Below are 18,983 nucleotides of genomic sequence, written 5' to 3'. Positions count from 1 at the left end.
TCCGGGGACGCTGGTCCCTCCAGCCTCCAGGATGCTCAGAGCATCCCCGCCAACAACAAAGGCAGGCGGGGGTGGGGGGGTTGCCAAGGAGCCCCTGAGCCACGTGGACGCAGTACCCGCCCCCCAGTCCCGGGGGTGTAAGGAGGTCGCTGCCGACCTGAGCAAGGGCTGGGTTTGGCCTCTGCAGACCTGGGTTCAAGTCCCAGCCCATCCACTAAGGGCTGTGAAACCCCTGCCTCCATGTCCTTGTCTATCAGTGGGAGAAAGCAACCCCACCAGCCACAGATGGGCCTTGAGCCGGGCCCCGCCCCAAGCGTTGCCGAGCCAGCTCCCGCCTGTGCCTCCACCAGGCCAGGCTCTGGAGACCTCCCCTCCTCCCCCCCCCCCCCCACACACACACTCCTGCGTCTCCTTAGCTCCTAGAACTCCCGCAGGGCTCTGTGTCTCCTGTGTCTGCAGCACCAACCCACACGCGGCAGGCTCTGGTAAATACGCGCTGGTTGAGTTCATTTCCTCCAGGAAGCCCTCCCTGGCTTCCCGCCACCCAGCCCGGCCCCGAGACCCCTCCCCACCACGGCCCCAGCACAGGTCCCTGTCCCGTCTGGTCTGTTCTGGGGCTCCTGGGTCATGGACCTTGTCAGTCCCATCCACAGCCGTGCTCCCCGCCCCCACCCAGCAAAGCACCTGACGCATGGGAGGTGCCCAGAAAACTGTGGGCCGTCCAGGCGCATCGATGCACAAAGACTCCCCCCGCTCCTTATGGGAATTCTCCCAAACACACGGGTCCCCTTCCCCTCCGGTGGGGCCAGGCCTCGCAGCGTGGTTCCGTCTTCCTACCCTTCCTTCCTCTCCTAAGCATCCCGTGCTCCCCAGCCCCATCCCACTTCTTATCGAGACCAATTCCGTCTGAAACTCAAAACCCAGCGTGCCCTCTCTTCCACTCGCTGTGTTTTGTGTTCTTTCCAAAGAGCAGGCCGGATGGGGAGGGTGGGAGGGGTGGGCCCTTGGGGGCAGCCCCGGGGAAGGGCCTCGGCTATCCAGCCAGCCACCAGCCGGCCTGTTACACGGGGCCAGGCTTATACAGCCGAAGCACAGGAACACCCAGCTGCCCACAGTCCCAGCCGGACCCCTGCAGCCCTGTTTGGGGGGCCAGGGGAGGGGAAGGGGGACACCCTGAGTGCCCCTCCCTCGCCCCCTCCTCTGGGCCTCGGTCCTCTGAGGGACTTGGCCGGGGTGTCTTCGGGCCCAATAAACAGCACCCCCTGACCACATCTGGAACCGCCCGAGGGGACGAGGAGCCTTAGGTCTGTGTAGAGTCGGTCTCAGCAGAGCGTGGGGCTCCTGAGAAAGCGCCCCCAGGGGAGATGGGGCGTGAGCCTCATGCCAGCAGGACCCACTATCCCGGAACCCAGAGCGGACTTCACCCACCCCACCCCGCCCCTGCCACAGGCCCGTCCCCTTCCGTCACGACTCGTCCCAAACCTGCAAATCAGAGCAGCCCTCCACCCCTGGAGGAGACTGGCCAGGGCGGGGAGGATCGGGAGGGCCGGCAGCACGAGGGCTGGGGACAGGGCCTCCCAGCAGCCCTCGCGGGAGACGGGAGGGGCCGGGTCCGGCTCTGCTGCAGAAACAGACGCCTGCCTGCCCTCAACCCCCGGATGCCGCCGGCCCCTCGCTGCCGGCCCGCTTGACAATGGTCCCCAGTGTGTGGGCGCCGAGTGTGACTCTGAGCGACCCTGGCTCAGCCTCGTCCCCCCGCCCCAGCCCTCCTAGGCTCCCGGGCGGTCCTGCCCCCGGGGCGCGGCCTCACACCCCAGTGCGGTCCCTCCTGCAGATGCCCTTGCTCTGGGCGACACTCCTGCTGGGACACCCACAGTTCGTCTTACGCAGGAGGGAACTGAGGCCGAGGAGGCCGTGCGGCCTGCCTGGGGCCACACAGCCGGTCCCAGCTCCGCCCGGGCCTGCACGGGGGTCTCCGGGCCGCCGCCACCACCTGTCACCACACAGCATGGCCCTCGACGAAGACATAGACACAGCGGCCCCAGCCGCCAGGTTTCCAGCCACTGCCCCAGTTTATCACCTGCCACCCCACGGTCCCCATATGGACATGCACCTGCACCGGACAAGTGCCCCAGTTCGGGGTTTTGGAAATTGGGTCACCTGCAGGGAAGGGGCCAGCAGAAAGGTGTGTCTGGGTCACCGAATGGGCCCTGAGTGTTCCCGGCTCCACCCCCACGGGTTCCCAAGCCTGGGACTCAGGGACACGTCGCCTGCAGGCGAAGTCTCCGCCGAGTGCTCGTCACGGAGCTCATGTGGGTCCTGGGGGCCCAGCGGACGCCCTAGCCCAGCTGCACGGCCCCCCACAGGCTGCTCCCCCATCCCTGCGCTAAACTGCAGGCTGCCATTCATGGTTAAGGGGACCGAGGTGGGTCAGAGGGGAGGGTCAAGGCCTCAGTCCCCCTGCAGTATCTTTCCCAGGGACAATGACAAGCATGGACCGGCTGGGTGTGGCTTCTTCCTCTGTCCACACACCCACAGTCGGTCGGCAGAAAGACGGCGTCTGACGGGCCTTTCTGAGCGTCATGCGCACCCAACGCGCGGTCTCGGTCCGCCCGCGAACAGCCGCGAGGGGGCGCTCTTCCGGCCCCTATTTAGAGCTGCAGACACGGAGGCCTGGACAGGCCCACGGCCCACGGGGCCGAGGACGCAGAGCCAGGCCGGCCCAGGGTGTCCCCAGTCCCTCTCGCAGGTGTGCCAGCACCACCCAGGACACGGCGTGGGGGAGGGGCCCCAAAGAGGAAGGGGCGGGGTTAAGGGTCTCGGGAGGCTCGCTCACAGCACCGGGAGCCAGCCGCGGCTCTGCCTCCTCCTGGCCGGGAGGTCGCGACTTTGATTCTCAGTTTCTCGCCTGTGACGCGGGGAGGCCGCGGCGCCGCTCAGACGCCCACAGTTCAGTAAGAGGAGGGGCCGGAAGAGGACAGTGGCAGGGTGGGCCGCGGGTCCGCCCACACCTGCTTCCGCGCTGGGGCGCGGTGCCTTTGGGAAGCGTCCCCCACCTCTCCCTCCTGCAGAACGCCAAGGCCACCTCTGTGACTTATTTCCTCCCCCCGCCGCCCCAGGGAACCTCGGCCTGTCGAGGATCTAACTGCCTTCCCACCGTGGACCCTAGCTCCGCGCCCTACCCAGACCCACCTGCACGCAGCTGAGGCCCCTGGGGGCGCAATCCGCCCAGACAGGAAGCAGCTCAGAGGTTCCCAGGGGCTGGGGGAGGCCCTGGTCCTGGGACACGGAGCTCCCGGCTGGGGTGACGAGTTCCGGAGCAAACAGCACGGCGGTGATGGCCGCACACATGCGGAATGCAGCTAATGCCACTAAATGAACCCCTTACAAACGGCTACAATGGCAAATGTTGTGATATATGGAATACACATTTTTTACCCCAGTCTTCAGAAAATTAATTATGTGACATATCAGAAAGCCGTTGACTTGTGCCCTCGAAACAGGCGAACTGCATGGTGTGTGCCTTAGGTCTTAATGAAGCTGCTGTTTAGGAAAACTTACAGGTGTGGGTGCAGCCACTGGACTCTGTCGGGCCGGTGTCCGGCGGAGCAGGCGGGAGTCCCTGCCGGCCACACCCAGGGCACCCGCCCGCCCGGCGGTGGCACCCTGACGCCCCAGCTCAGGGAGCCCCGGGCACTCGGAGGCCAGGGGCGCCTCTAGTGTGGGCCGATGGCCCCCTCTTCGGAAGAGAAGGGCCTGCCGCCCGTTGCCCGGGCCTCGCAGCGATGATTCTAAGATGATTCCAAAGCTCACCTGTCATTCGGAACAAGCCCGGAAGATATTCCTGGTGGAGGAGGTGCAGGGGCGGAGGTGGGATGGGGTGGGGCGGGGGGGGGCAGACAGGCCCCCGACAGTCCCAGCTCCTCCCCTCCCTCACTGAGACTAGCAGGTCCCTTCTCCCCCTCCGCAGTGAGCTCCGGGCCCAGGGCTGTTGGACGGGGACAATGACAGCACCTGCCTCAGGGACAAAGCCTGGACACCGCCCAGCCCGCCCAGAGCTGGGACACGTGCGTCCTCCCCGAACAGCAGGGTGGCTTCCTTCCCTTCTGGCACATTCACCCCGAGAGCCGTACTCGTCCTCCAGGAGGGGGGTGCATGCGCGCCAAGAGCCGTAGTGGCTTCCGATAAAGCTGCTTCCGCAGGCGGAGCAACCGCGGTGATCCGGGCAGTCCGTGTGGCCTCAGGGCCAAGTCCGCGGGGTCAGCGGAGCAGAAACAGCGGCCAGCCCACCTGCGTCCCCTCTGCAGCCCTGCGCCCGGCGGAGGGGCCACCGTGCACGGTGTGGGCACCTCACAGCACACCTGCAGAAGGGGAGCTGGGGCCACAGACTGGCCGCACCCCAACCGACCTCTGTTGCAGGAATAACCCCGCACGGCGCCCACACAGGGAGGCGGGGCTGCGGGCGGTCTAGCCCACCCCCCAAGAAAGGTTTTCCCGTCCTCGTGTTTCCTGTACTGTTTCTTCCTGGCTTTCCTGAGATGTAACTGACGTGTAACACTGTACACCTTTGAGCTATACAATGTGTCCTCCCACACGTACTGCCACCTTAGCGCTGGCTCACACCTCCATCGGGTTACACTTCCCCCTTTCCTTTCTGCGGGGAGAGTGTTCAAGGTCTGTTTCCTCAACAACCTTCAGGTGTAGAGAGCAGCAGTGTTAACTGGAGTCCCCAGGCTGTTCGTTGGAGCCCGGGGCCGCCGACAGGCCAGGGGACGTCAGCCTCCCGGCCGTCCTCACTGGGCAGGGAGCGTGTGGGTGAAAGCAGCAGGGACTGTCAGCTTGAAAGGGAGACTCAGCCGTTACCACACGGAGCAGGCCGGCCCCGCTGGGCCCCGCGCCAGTTCCTGACCCACAGGATCCAGGGGGCACGGTGAAACGCTTCTTGTCTTGAGTCACTGAGAGCAGAGTGGTTGGTCACGCAGTAAGAGTAACCACAACTCCCACTGTGTGACTTGGGGCACATGACACCCCCCGCCTCCCCCCCCCCCCCCGTCTGTCTCCTGACACATAGGCGGGGTCATTTCCGCAGCCTCCCACCTCACGTGTGACACTCCGGCAAGCTCAGGGCCATCACAGGGTGACACAGGGGCAGTCCAGAAAGGGCAGCTTGCCTTGTCATCACCACCGCCACCGCCATCGTCACCTCCTCAGGCCGAAACAAGCTGGGCCGAGTCCACCACATGGCCAACAGTGCCGCCCGTCAGACGCACACCAGGAGACAATGAGGAGCACAGCCCAGCGTCACCGCGGGCCGGAGCGGAAATCAATCCTTTTGTCCCTTGTTTTTTTTTAAGCCAGAGAGACAGAGAGTGATGGGTTTGCGGCGATCTGCGGACGAGCCCCCGCTGCGAGGTACCTGTGGCCTTGCTCCGCTAGAGGTCCTCCCGGCAGAGAGACGCGGTCATGTTTAGCTGCCCAGATAGCGTGGTCTTTGGGTCTTTGCTGCAGCCCCTAAGGGCGGCCCTGGCTTCTGGCCGAGAAGTTGCGTTCCCGGATAGCCAGGCTCGGGAGTAGCCAGAACGCAGGGAAATGCGCATTCACAACAGGGACGCTGCTCACGTCTTAAAACCCCCGAGCTGGCCCACGGGTGCCCGGGAGCAGGGAGTCTGGCTCACACTCCACCCGCCGTCACCTGCAGCGGCCAGCCTCCCACTCGCGTGCCCTCTGCAGCCCTGCACCCTGGTGCTGACCGAAGGCCACACAAAGAGGGCCACACAAGGAGGGCCACGCCCCTCCCCCCACCCGACCTCCCTGGCCCTCCGCTGCCGCCCACTGGGCGTCTCCCGGCCGATCCTGGGAGTTCTCACGCCCCCGCTGGGCTGCCCACCCTCCACCTCCACTCTCCAAACTCCCACAGAGAGGCGTTGGCCTCTGGGTTCCCTCTCCCTTCCGTTCCCTCCAGCGGCCTGTGTGGTCTGCTCGCCCACAGTGCCGGCCCAGGAGCTCCGAGACCAGCTCCGAGACGGCAGGTGAACACCCCAGCACCCCGGAGGAGCCGTGCTCTTTCTCACCCCTGAGCTTCTGCCCAGACATCCCCGCCCACCCCCCCCCACCACGTGCCTTCTGCCCCTCTCCCTCCCACAGTGCTGGCCCCGCCGCTCCCAGCTCCGGACTCGGCATCTCTGCCCGCCTGCCCCCAGGCTGTGACCCGGCCGCACTGCATCCCCCAGGGCTCCCATCACACTGATGAGGAGCATCTGCCCCGGTCTCCCCGGTTCCAGAGGCTCTGCTCCTCCCCCTCCCCACCCCCCGCCCCACCCACACACCCACCGCAGGCGCTCAGCCGGAGTCTGACCGGGGCACCCGTACAGTTACTGAGTCGATCATGATACCCACGACGGACTATTATGCAGCCGTTAAAACTTGTTTACTCAGAGCGTGTGACAACAAGAGGCAATGCTTCCAGCGAGTCAAATATGTAAAAGGTACAAAACTGTGTTTCCACGACAATCTACAAGGGCCGTGGTAAGAAGGAAATGTAGCAAGAATGAAACAAAGTTTTGGGGGCCATGAAATCAGGATGTTATTTCCCCCCCTTTATTCTACTGACAAAACAAACACGGAAACGAAATCCAAACCTCCTCACAGGGGGGCATCTCAACACACACACGACCTAGCTCCCTCATCTGGCTCGTAGGTGACAGATTCTGTCTGCGCAGCCTCCGTGGAGAGCCCGCCCTCTCCTCGGGGCTGTAAACCAGCCAGGGCTGTTTCCGGCACCTTCCACGCCGAAGCCGGGGTGGGGACCAGCACAGCCCAGGCCCCAACTCCTTCGGCCAGTGCCACCCGTGCCGGGCTGCTCCGGGCGCCGATGGGCCGGTGGGGGGAGCATGTGTCCCTCTCTCAGTGACGCGTGGGCCACCCCCCACCTCTGCAGCAGGGACGTGGGGGAACTTCACCTCCCTGAGCTGTCACCCCCAGCCAGGGAGCACTGACCGCCGCCCCCAGCCAGGGCTCAAACACCGCCGGGGCCGAGACGTGGGGGCGGGCCGCGCAGCACAGACGCTGCCCGCTGGCGTCGGTGCCGGGGTTCTCGCCTTGCCCGGCGTGACCGTGCTCGCCGCAGCCACTCGAAGGGGCCCCAACAGTCCAGGCGGACATGACGGAAGTTCCGTGACCTTTACCTTTCCCCAAGACGTTACAAACCCCCTTACTGATGGTAAGGGAAAATAAAAGTGGCAAAGCCAGCATTTGCTGAGTGCATAGCGATTTAGAATATTGGACGAACTGCGAGTTCGAGTATTTTATTTCTCCCTTTAACATGTGCCGAGAGCAGCGTGCACCGGTGGCGCTGGCTGCTGCCGCTCACTGGCCACACAGCTCGGGCCGGCGGCCAGGCCTCTGTTCCGGGCGTGTCCCCCAAGGACTGTCTGTCCGAGTCAAGGTCAGGTCCAAGGTTTTATTCTCCGTGCCGTCAACATCCTGGGCGAACTTCAAGAGAGTGTCTGGCCACGAGGCGTCCCTTTCCGGTGTCCCTTCCCCTGGCACCGTCATCCTTCTCGTCTCGGCCACCGTCCTGACCTCCACCGCCTGAAGTCTGTGTCCTCGCGCTCTCAGCGCTCCGGCCTCCTGACCCTCTCATTTGGGGTCCGAGGGGTCTCCCACAGACCTTCCCCCTCCTCCTGGACCTCTCTTCCAGCAGCGCCACGTCCACACCGCGGCCAAACGCCCTGCTGGTGGGCCAGGCTCTCCCCGGACTTGGCGTGTCTGGGAAACGCCGCACGGGGAGGCTGGGGGGCCACGTCACCGTGTGCTTTGGGGTCCGTGTGTGAACTCACAGGAGCGCGGTAACCACCCGGTGCCAGGCGTGGCGAGAAGTGACTGGGTCTGTTCCTCACACAGCAATGTGGGGGCTGGAGGACGAGGAGTGAAGCCGGCCCGCTGGGCAGTCACCCCGTTGCCCGGGCCGCCACCACTGGAAACTCGGGGCGGGGGGTGGGGGTCCTCCACCCGAACGGGGGCTCCTGCTGGGCCTGAGCAGAGGGAGGGAGAGCATTTCTGCTCAGGGAACCCGGCCAGGGGAGCCGCAGCATCTGGTTAAAAACACAAGGACCTGGACCACTCTGGGGTTGGATCGGAAGGTGCGCACCACTTGTCCCCTCGCTCAGGCATGCAGACACACTCCCCGCGCTGTGCACAGTGGCGGCAGCAGACATGCCCACCACATGCACCTGGGGAGGCCGCGCGGGGCAGGACCCTGGGTGGGTCCTCCGTGTCACAAAGGCCTGGGACCCAGTCCTGTCTTATGGCCAGAGCTGGGTCGCCCCTCCCGGCTGAGGCTGGGGCTGCAGGCGATGGCTGACCCGGCCTAGCAGAAGCAGGAAGGGGGTCGCTGGAAGCCTCCGGAGGGGAGGGCACAGCCGCTGCACCGGCGACCTCGGAGCAGAAGCTGGGCGGGACCGGGGTTCTGTTCAGGAGCCCACGGCTGTTGCGTTTCTCTGCCACCGTGTAACAGGGCGCCTCGAAACTCGATGGCTCAAAACAAAACAAGCCGTTTGTCCCGCTCATGAAGCTGCAGCCCCAGTGGGTCTTGGTGAGCGGTGAGGGGGCTCTGCAAGGAGAGAGGGGCACCCCCAGGGGCTGCTTCCCAGGATCCGGGCAACCCCACCCCATCAGCCTTCCAGGCCCTCCAGGCAACTGGGGTCCAGACACGGGGTAGGGAAGGGACAGTGCGGGGAAACCGCAGCCCGTGCAGAGCAGCAGGGAATGTCTCCCGCAGCCAGTGGTCTCAAATGGGAGGGACCGGACAGACGGACAAAGGCAGGCACAGGGCTTCAGGTGCAGGTCCAGGCGCCGGGAAGAAGGCTGTGTTGAGACACCTGGGGGCGCTGCTGAGACGGACCAGGATTCCGAGGAAGGAACTCTCCTTGTTCTGGGAGGTGGGATGGTGGCATCAGGTTCTGCAGGAAAGGCCCCCACCTTTCGGAGGCGCGTGCAGAGGCAGGGCGTCCGAGTTTGCTCTGAAGTCCTTCCCCGACAAGGAAGGAGAGTGAGCGGAGAAGGTTCGGTGGAATCCGGAGAGCGGCCGGAGCGAGGGGGTGGGTGAGGAGCCCCTCAGGAGCTTATTTCCCCCACTGCTGCACGGACTCTCGAGTTTTCACAAGACGTTTTTGAAATTATAAACGTTCAAAAGCTGACAGCGACGATGAAAGCGGCTCCTTTGTGTTGAGACTTACGCACAGGACGTACACGATTCCACCGAGCACAGAACGCCCAGGCGGCCGGCAGCCCCGTCTCTGCCTCGCGGAGGGAGGGGCAGCTGGTCCAGAGGCTGGAGAACCTGCAACGTCTCACAGCTGTCCCCGGACGCAGCCCCGGGGGGCAGGGCCACAGCCTCTGCGGGGCGGGGGGGATGCAGAGGGCCAGGCCTGCCGGACGTGGTCCCGGGCCTGCAGTCAGAGATCCCATCCCCGCCTGGGGCAGCCGGGACCTCTGAGCCGCCTTTGTTCTGCCTCAATGGGCCATTCAGCCCAGGGCTCCGGAGGACAATGGTCCCCACTGGGCAAGGAGGCGGTGCCGGCCCTGGGCACACGGCGGGTCCCAGGTGGGTCCTGTTCCCCAAGCAGGCTGGCAGGTACCCCCTGGGCTCAGGCAGAGGAACCTGGAGGCCGCCAGGGACCGGCACATGTTACTTTGCATATGCTGGTCCTCCTGCCTGGAATATACTAGAATGTCGTGTCCCTTAGGTGTTGGAGCACCTGGGGCCCCTGGACTCAGCTCTTCCGTCCCTCCTCTCGCCCCGCTCTCTCCCCCTGCCCGGCACAGAGTGGGCGCTCCCGGAACGGTTGTTGAAGCAGTGAGTGAGTGAGTGAGTGAGTGACGGCAATGACCTTGTGCCTCAGCGCCCCAGCCCAGAGGCTGGCGCCCCCCCTTGGTGTACACAGGGAACGGGGAATGTCTGCTGAACAAAAGTGAAAAGAACGTTCAACCTCATTGGTATTCAGGCAGGAATTAAAACAAATATTTTTCATCCGTGATATTTGCAAAGGTCAAACAAATTAGAATATCTAATGCCGACCGGCGTGTGGTAAAACAGAGGAACTTTCTGGAGAATAATTTGGCAATACATGTCAGGAACATTAAACGCGGGCATAATTTTTACACAAAATTGAGTGCATAGGGCTAGCTCTTCAGAAAATTGTTCCAAAATTTGGGGGAGGGGCGGGAGTAGGGAGTCTTCATACTCAAACAGTGTTCCTTCACGCGGTGTTGGTTATAAAAGCAAGAAAAGCAACCTAGGTCCCCAACCATCGGTAGCAATTCACTGAACATCTATGGCAGGAAGAGTCACCCGACCACGGAACCGGCTGCACACCCTCCTCCCTGCCGGGGCTGGAGAACACGGAAGTCTGCTTTATTAATGGGGAGCCTGGGGGACGAGCTGGGGACTCCTGCCCGCATCCCCTCCCCGCAGCCCGAGGGGACAGACAGGGGTGAAGGCTGGACTCTAAAGTGAAAGAACTCACAGCCACTTCTTGCAACAGCCTGTGGCGGGGCGAGGGGCCCTTTGGATGCTCTGACCCCGCCCAAGAGGGAAAAGCTGCCCAGTGGGTGACATTTCTCGCCGTTTCCACCAATCCCAAAAGCCAAGGGGGTGGGAGGCAGGCCACGGGCTCCAGCTTCCCAGGAAGCCGGGTCCTCCTTCCTCCTACAGCTCGGCAGGGCCGAGCTCGCAGGCTGTGCGGCCCGGGACACAGCGCGCAAGGACACGGCGCGCAAGGACACAGCGCGCAAGCAGAGCCCCTGTTCCAAAGCTGCGGGCGAGCGCGCCTGAAGGTGCTGAAGTATAAAGCCTTTTCGTCATCCGTGGCTTGTCATGGCGTTCCTTATTTGGTATTTAATGGCAGCTGGAGTCAGGGAAACAGTTTAAACCAGGGACACGGACTCTACCGCTCGTCCTCCTGCATGCGGAAGACTTGCAACTGGCGGCAGGATCCCTGAAACACCCCACGCGGGACGGAGCGCCTCCGCGCACGCGCGCTGGTTCTTCCCGGAGCGGCGGAAACGCCGCCGGAAACCAACTCCTCCGCTTCGATTCCACTCGCCGACGCCCGCGCGTTCCGCACTCAGTGATGGGTGAGGGCCAAGAGGAAGAGGAGCCACGGTCCTCCTTGTCCGGCGTTCCCCTCCTTCCATGAGGTCGCTGTCCGCATCACTGACCAGCTAACACGGGGAGCGACCGGAGCCAGAAGGGACGTGCCGGGGCCCCTGGTCCTTGGAGCCGTTCAGAGCGCGCCAGCCTCCGCCGTGCGCGCAGGGCACGCGCTCCGGTTCCCGCGGGGCTGCCGGCCGCTGCTTGCGCCGTCACGGACACCACCGTGGAGGCGCTTGCTGTGCGTGCCACCTCTGCTCACGCACACGCCCCACTGTCCCATCAGACCTCACTTACAAAACAAGGGTGCAAAGATAAAAATTATTAAGAGTTTCAAGACGGTAGCAGCGGAGCATTTACCCAAGCCCGCAGTCCTTCTGGCTTGGGTAAATTTCCCCCCGGAGTGGGGGGGGGGGGGCTGTACACAACTGCGCAGCCGCACTCCGAGAAGCCAGCCCTGCAGCAGAGCCCTGGGAAACTCGCATAGCCTCCTGCCCCGTTTGAACACTGGCCTTCAAAGTGGTTTGCATGGAGAGACGGCAGCTTTTCTTAAAAACGGATGTGGGCGTTGAAAAGGAGACTGGAAGGAACTACCCCGCATCGCTGGCATGTATCTATCTTCGCGAGGGACGGCGGACGTCACTCCGAAACCCTCTCCCTGGAGCCCGGGTCTCCCACGCACTGCTGCCGCCTCGAACACCTCCTCCAAAACATCCCTTAGCTCTGCGGGCTCTGAGGATAAGGACCAAAAGCAGCAGCAAGTACCAACGAGCAGGAGATGATGTGGAAAAGTGTATCAGAACTGGATGTCCACTTTCTTGCAGAAGGAAAAGGAGAAAAGTCGCGCTCCGGGAGCCCCCCCCCCCCAGTCAGGGTTAGTGGAAAGTACGCAAGTGTGTAGCGTACAGCTGGATGTGGCGACAGGAACCCCTCACGGGGCAGACCCCGAGTCCACAAAGCCTTTGCCCCCGCCATCCATAGTGCTGAGGGCTCACGGCCTGTTGCCCGCCCCGCTCCCGCCCCGCCCCCTCGGTCTCCAGGTGGCTGGTGGCAACGACGGGGCTCCCGTGTTCCATCGCACACACGGCCTGGCTTCCTGCGGCGCTCTCGACTTTCCACAGACCGCCAGAGTGACGGCCACGTCCCGCCAGTCAGTGCAAGGGGGACGGCGTGGCCACGCTGGCCCAGGCCGCAGCCCCAGGTCTCCTGCTGGGAACCCGCCGAGTTCTCGGGGGCGTGAGGAGCACTCGCTGTTGGGAGATCAGCCACAATACACACCCCAGGGTGCCAACCTGGCTGAACGCTGGGTCCCCCACGAGCAGCACCCCCTCTCCAGGGTCCTTGAGGCCTGGGCAGGAAGCTGATGCTGTCGGGGCACCAGGTCAAAACATGGGGACAATCCCACGTGGTAGAGGCTCCCTCCCCAAATGCTGGATGGAGACAGGCCTGTGCCCCCCCCCACCTCTCCAGCTCCTAGGCAAGTCGCTCCCCTCCTCGACGCCCCTTCCACGCCCCCAGCTGCAGAGTCAGGATACCTCTGCAGAAAGGAACGATTACTTGGAAGTCCCGTGGCACAAGGGCCGCAAGGGCAAGGCCTGGAGAAACGGAGAAGGAGCGTGTCCTACGAACGAACGAAGCCGCGTGTGCGCAGCCGAGTTCAAGGGCAGAGATGCTGGAAGGAAGGAAAGCAGGGGCCGCAGAAGAACATGCGCCAAAGCGGGTAGCCAGTGAAGTGTCTGGGGGTGACCACTGCTTCCCAAAGGGACCCGCCACCAGCCACCTCCCCGGCCACGGCCCCGGCTGTGAGCTCCTGTGTCTGGTCCATCACTGGCCCCCACCCCAGGGCCAGACCCAGAGGCGCTGTGCAGGGTAAACACCTCCCTGTGGGGTGGATGCAGCCCTGCTGGGTGACGCGGCCGTGCGGGGTGAAAACCGCTGGGTGGCGGGCGGGGGGTGGCTGTCGTCCAGTCTGGCCCAGGAACACCGGCCTCACACACCCTAGAGCCGAGTCCGCGGTGGCGGCCAGAGAGCAGAGCCAGGAAGGACCCTTCCCGTGGCCGCGTCTGACTCTTGATAAAAGTCAGGACAGACACACACCTCCCGGCATTCTCCTAGCCCCAGGGCCCCCTGAGGGCCTGGGTCTGCTCAGTACCCCGAGAGCCTCAGCTGCAGTCCTCCCCCCAACACCCACACTTTCTGGCCAAGTCCTCTGCGCCCCAAGGTGCCCTGCACCCACGCCCAACCCTCCACCCTCAGTCAGCCCAGCTGGGCCAAGAGTTAGGGAAACAACAACAAAAAAAAACAGAACCCATGCTCTCCCCAAGGTGTCTGAGATGTTACAAGAGACCCAAAAACTCAAGCAGGACTCGCACCAGGGAGATGGCATTGAACCTGCGAGCTGAGGGATGAGAATGCGTCAGCCACGGGAGGAGCAAGGGCTAGAGGGCACTGCTGGCGCAACAGCCTGGAGATGAGCAAACCGGCCACTTGAGGACGGGAAGTGCATCGGGCCCCCGGGGGTACTGAGGCACGTCGGGGGACCATGCAGTGGGACACTGGGCCTTCTGCAAACCCCCAGCACCCGCTATTGGCTCACAAAGCTCTTACAGGAACAAGACTTTACATTGTAACGGCGCAGTTTAGTCAACGCTTCTACCACACCCAACGCCAGGCCGCGTGCTTCCCGTCTTAACACAATCACTCATTGTCCCAACAACCTTGTACGCCCTCAGTAACTCCCTCTTTACAGAGGAAGGACGTGGGGCTCAGAAAGACCCAGTAACTTGTCCCAGGGCGCCCAGCACGGGAGGCATCAGAAGCAGGATTTGAACACAGCGCCCTCTGCCCACCATGTCTGCAACCGTGCTCTGAGCGCGAACCGCGGGCAGGAGCAGGGCAGACGGGGGTGCCACGGTGGGAACGGCGGCGGTCGTGCGAGGAGGCCAGGAATCTCATCTAATTCTGACTCGAATCATCACTGCCGTGGCTTGCCCCACCAGGCCCGCCCTCCCTGAGGGCGGGGACTTCGGACTGTGCCCCTCTCTGCACCCCTGGCACCTGGGCCCGGGGCCCTGGAACAGCTGGCGCTCAGTCTGGGGTGCAGACCAAGGCCATGCCTCAGTTTCTCCATCTATAAAATTGGGGCGAGGGGCATGGGGATGTTGTGGGAGGCCCCAGGGCACCATGGGAGCTCATCACACTTCAGCGGCCAACGTGTAATTAATTCCAAGGGGGCTCCTCTTGCAGCATCTCCCCGGACCCTCGCAGAAGCCCCGAGACCCACAGGCAGGCTGGTACTAGTTGCGCCCATTTTGCAGACAGGGAAACTGAGGCGGTGAGAAGGGTCTCCTCCATACCACATCGCAGGAGTCCCTTCTAGAGCACGCGCTGCCCGAGGGCAGGGTCTCTGACCAGTCCCCAGGGCTAAAACAGTGACTGGCACACAGTAGGTGCTCAGGACCTATCTGCCGCATGAATAAAGAGGAAGCAAAGACCGGCCCTTCTACCCTAACTCTGCGCTGGGCCCCCTGCCCTCCCCTACTAAGAGCTGGTGAACTCATGAAGGAAAGGGGGGCAGAGAGGACGAAGGAGGAGTTAATGTTTGCGAATGCCCCCCCCCCTGCCCCCGTGGGTCAGGCAGGGGGCTTTTCACTGTCAATCATTAAGCCCTGTGCGCCCTCCCATCATCCTCCACGTGGAGATGGGAAAAGGAGGCTTTCTCTAGAAAGCAGGACCAGAGCGCCTGCCAAGATCCCCTTTGGCCGGTGCCAGACCACTGAGGCCCCTGCCAGCAGCTCAGAGGCCTTGCACCCTCTGCCACCCGCGGGGACGCACGCGCTGATCCTTCCTCGACCTCACCCGGGCAGGAGGGCAGGCGACAAAGGGCCTGTCAGCTCCCGGGGCCCTAACTCCGGGAAGGGCGCGCACCTGGCCCTGGGCAGCCCAGCCCCCTCTCCCCACACACACCCAGCAGCCAAGCATGACTCAACGGTTCTCCTCCCGGGAGCGGGAAGCGCCACCCACAGCACCCCCAGGCCCAGGCGACACACCCAGCCCCTGCTCTGGGGGTTGGGACGCCCTGGGAGCCCGCTACCCCCAGCGGCCTCCGCAGGGCTCGGCCACCGGCTCGCCTCCGTTTCCGGCGAAGCCAGGCAGCAACGCGGCGGGACTCCACTCGGGAGTCAAGTCGCCGTCGCCGCCGCGGAGCCCACACAGGTTCCGCGACACCGGCACCCACGCGCACCAGCCCCGCGGACGCGGTGCCCTGGGCCCCTCCCCCTGGGGCATCGGTGGGGACCTCCTGCCCAAAACCCACACTTTTCCGCAGCTAGTCCGGCAGCCCCCGGGGATGGAGCTCCAGTCCCTAAGCCCAGGAAGGCCTCCAGCACGCGTCCGCGCCGCAGCCGGCTGACGCCTCGCGCTGGCGCTCCCCGGCCCGCACCGCCGGGCTCCACTCCGCAGGCCCCTCGCTGCGGCTCGGCAGCTCTCCCCGCCCGCCCCCGGGCACGGGGAGGGGGCGCGGAGGGACCCTGGAAGTGACCGGCCAGTGAGAGACAGGCGTCGACCCTCCGATTCCCACCAGCCTCTGGGCGGGCCGGGCTTGGGCTGGTAGAGACAATTTAGGGGAACTCAAATGCAGGCCCCCTTCAGAGCGGCATGTCCCACTTTTTTTTTTTTTTTTTTTTTTTTTTTTTTTTGGCAAATTCTGACAGTTTGGGGCCAGCTGCTTCTATCTCAGGATAATTCACCAGGAATAAAAGACCAACCCCCCAGCCAGCCGCCTTCTCCCACACTGGGGGCCCGGCCTCTGGGGGCACAGGGCGGGGCAAGGACACAGCCCCTCGGGGAACCTGGTCGTGCTTTTTTTTCTGGGTCCCTCTTGGTCTCTGGGGAGTGGGCAGCCTAGAAGATTCTGCAGGCTCTGGGCAGGGCAGAAATGGCAATCCGGGGTTCTAAACCATTACATTTCCCCGCATTTCTTCCCCAGATTAGCCGCAGGGACGGCCGTTTTAAAAATGACGGCCGCAGCGGGTCCTGGATGCCCGCAGGCCTGGGGGCGGAAAGCGCCTGCCGGAGGGACGCGGAGGAGGGCGCTGCCCCCTCGGGCGGCTGGGCAGCGGCGGCCGGGGCCCTGGGGCTCCCTCCCCCCGGGGCCCGGGCCGGGGTGGGGGGGGGGGTGGGGTGGGGGGGACACGACACACAGCGCGCGGTCCAAACCTTCGGAGGGCACTCGGTGCGACGGCATCCCCACGCCGCGGCCGGCCGGAGGGGGCCTCAGACAACACGTACGTTACCTTCAGTCACATAGCTGTGGTCCCGCAGGAAGCTGTGGTTAATTTTCCGCGTGTCCGTGTCCTCGCCCATTGAAGGCCGTGCCCGGTGCCCTGGGCATGCCCCGCCGCCGCACACCGATGCAATCCGCAGAGGTCGCGCCGGGCGCGCGGGCCATGCCGCCGCAGCCTAGCAAGGGCGCGGGCCGCCGGGGCCCCGGGGGGCGGGCATCGCGGCCGGGGGCGGCCGGGGACAGGCAGGGGCGGCCGGGCGGGCGCCGCGGTCAGGCGAGTGCGCGGCGGGCGGGCGGCGGCCGCGGGTGGGGGCGGGCCGGGGCCCGGGCGCGCATCCCGGCCGGTGCGCGCTGCGTCCGTGCGCCCGGCGGCGGCGGCCTGGTGCCGGGGCGCCTGGCTGCGGCGGCGGCGGGAGGGGACGCGCGCGGCGCTGCGCCGACCGAGCCGGGGCCGAGCCGGGCTGCGCGGGCTGGGGCTGCCGCCGCCGCCGCTGTCGCAGGCCCCTCCCTCACGCCGCCCGCTCCTCCGCCCCCGCGGCCCCGCCGCCCGCCGCGCGCCCGCCGCCCAGCACCCTGCCGGTGGAGCCGCGCCCCGGCAGAGACGGCACCTCCGCGCTCCGGCCCCCGCGGGTGGGCACCTTTGGTGCCCGGGTGCGCCAGCGCAGGAGGAAGGAAGGAGAGGCCAGGTTGGGGAGGGGCGCTGGTCAGCGGCGCTTTGCGGGGGCACCTTGACTGCCCAGGTGCTGCAGTGACGGGGGAGACGACCGATTGGAGAGGGTTTGGAAGAGGGGAGGGCAGATGGGCAGCTTCGCCGCGCAGAGGGCAGGGCCCGGGAGAACAGGGGTGGAGAGGAAAGGTCCCCTTCACTGGCGGGAGAGGGTGGGGAGGACGCGTTCTGAGGGCCGCCCGGGGCGCAGAGCAGGAGCCGCGGGAGGGATCTGGGCGGCTGGGAGCGTGCCGGGGTGGGGAGCCCGCGGTCAGCACTCCGCGAGGTAAAGAAAGCTCTGGATGACGGTGCGGGGCGGTTGGCCCCCAGGCAGAGCTCCGAGGTCTCTCCTCGCGCTCACCTTTCCACTCACTGGTGAGAAACAGTGTTGAAACAGCCCAGGCTGCAAAGATGGGGGTCCCACCTCCTCCCGATCCAGGCAGAGACACCCCCCCACCCCCACCTCCCCTCCTCACCAGTGTACCCTGAGTCACAGGGTCCACAGTGCCTGGCACAACACAGGCCCTCAAAACATCTGTCCTTCTTTCATCAGTTGGCCACCTCCTCCAGGCTGGCCCCTTGCTGGATGAACAGAGTCCCTGGCATGGAGCACAGCCCAGGTGGGGGCCTCAGAGGTGTTGGGGAAGGAATGACCAGTCCACACGGTATTTTTCTGGGGGCTTAGCAAACCCTCCTTGGAAAGGGAGGGGAGGAAACCTGTCCACTGCCTGGGGGGTGGCCGAGGGGCGGAGGGCTGGGGGCGGGAGGCCCGGGTGGGTGGGAGGCGGAGCCCCTCTCCCCCAGTTCCGATTCTGTGATGCTCCTTCCTCCTCCGAACTGGTTCGGCAGGGACTCCAGGTAGCCCTCCAGCTGCAGCCGGGGCAGGAGGGTGGGGTTAGGGAGTAGGGGAGACCGGAGCTGCCGCCTGCCCCAGGGGTCATGCTGGGGGGCGGGAGGGGGTGTTCGCAGCTACTGCTGGGCTTTCCTTCCACAGAAGGGCCCCAGGGGGCCTGGGGGGGTGAAAGCGCCCACCCCGCCCCACCCAGTACCCTGCACAGCAGAATGGAAAGGGCAGGAAAGACCCCGGAGAGGCCGGGGGCTGGGCCAGCGCCACGACCTGCGCGCATGCTCAGTGGCCAGACCTGTCTCGTGCCTGCAGTCCACCAGGTGTGCAGATTCAGTGCAGGGACCGGTAAACACAAGGCCCCTGGGGGCGGGGTGGGGTGGGGGCAGGGGGGTGAAGGAGGCTGACATCCATGTCTTCCCTCCCCCACACCCCACATCCTGAACAAGACCCCTCTCTGCACCCCCCCACCTCTTCAGCTCAGTAGAGCAAAACCACGTCAGCCTCAGACACGGGAAGACAGACTGGGTCCCAGTGCTGACCACTCAGGGGCCGGGCCAGCCTGGCCTCACCTGTGAAGGGCAGGTGAGCACAGGGGCGGCCTCACCGGGTTGGCGTGGCCTGCTCTGGCCCAGCAGAAGCTGGCCTCATCGGCACTCCGGAATGCTCGCAGTTGTTATCAGGCTGAGCCTCTCCCTGATTCGGGTCCTGGACCCTCCTCTCTGATCCTGGGGAGACCCCCTGATCCCACGATCTCCACCGGTCAGTTCTGCCAGGACACCACCCTGCCCGCTGGGATGTCCTGGGCCAACACAGCCACCCACCCGAGTCAGCTTCGGAGCCAGGTGCCTGGAGCCGGTGACCTCCGACCTCACTGGGCCCCAGGGCTGGGCACCAGCCCCTCTCCACTCCCCCACCCACACCCCTGCAGTCTCCTCCATTCTCCTGAAGTGCCCCCCACCCCTACAGAACCAAGACCCCTCCCTCGACCTCCTGC

At 65.0% G+C, this 18,983-nt stretch overlaps 1 protein-coding gene across 2 annotated transcripts in view; it reads right to left on the bottom strand.

The window, feature by feature from the left end:
- PPP2R2C (protein phosphatase 2 regulatory subunit Bgamma) overlaps positions 1-16,672 on the bottom strand; it is a 76,084-nt gene extending 59,412 nt beyond the window's left edge. Inside the window, exon 1 of one of the 2 annotated variants that reach the window (XM_028507130.2) lies at positions 16,447-16,672. In XM_028507130.2, coding sequence (XP_028362931.1) covers positions 16,447-16,516 — 70 coding nt within the window. In that variant the 5' untranslated portion in view covers positions 16,517-16,672. The other variant, XM_036018642.1, reaches the window with a different exon arrangement.
- Positions 16,673-18,983: the final 2,311 nt, after the last annotated feature.

This window comes from Phyllostomus discolor, chromosome 1 (genome assembly GCF_004126475.2).
Source record: "Phyllostomus discolor isolate MPI-MPIP mPhyDis1 chromosome 1, mPhyDis1.pri.v3, whole genome shotgun sequence".
NCBI lineage: Eukaryota > Metazoa > Chordata > Mammalia > Chiroptera > Phyllostomidae > Phyllostomus > Phyllostomus discolor.
This window is presented reverse-complemented; position numbering and strand designations above follow the sequence as displayed.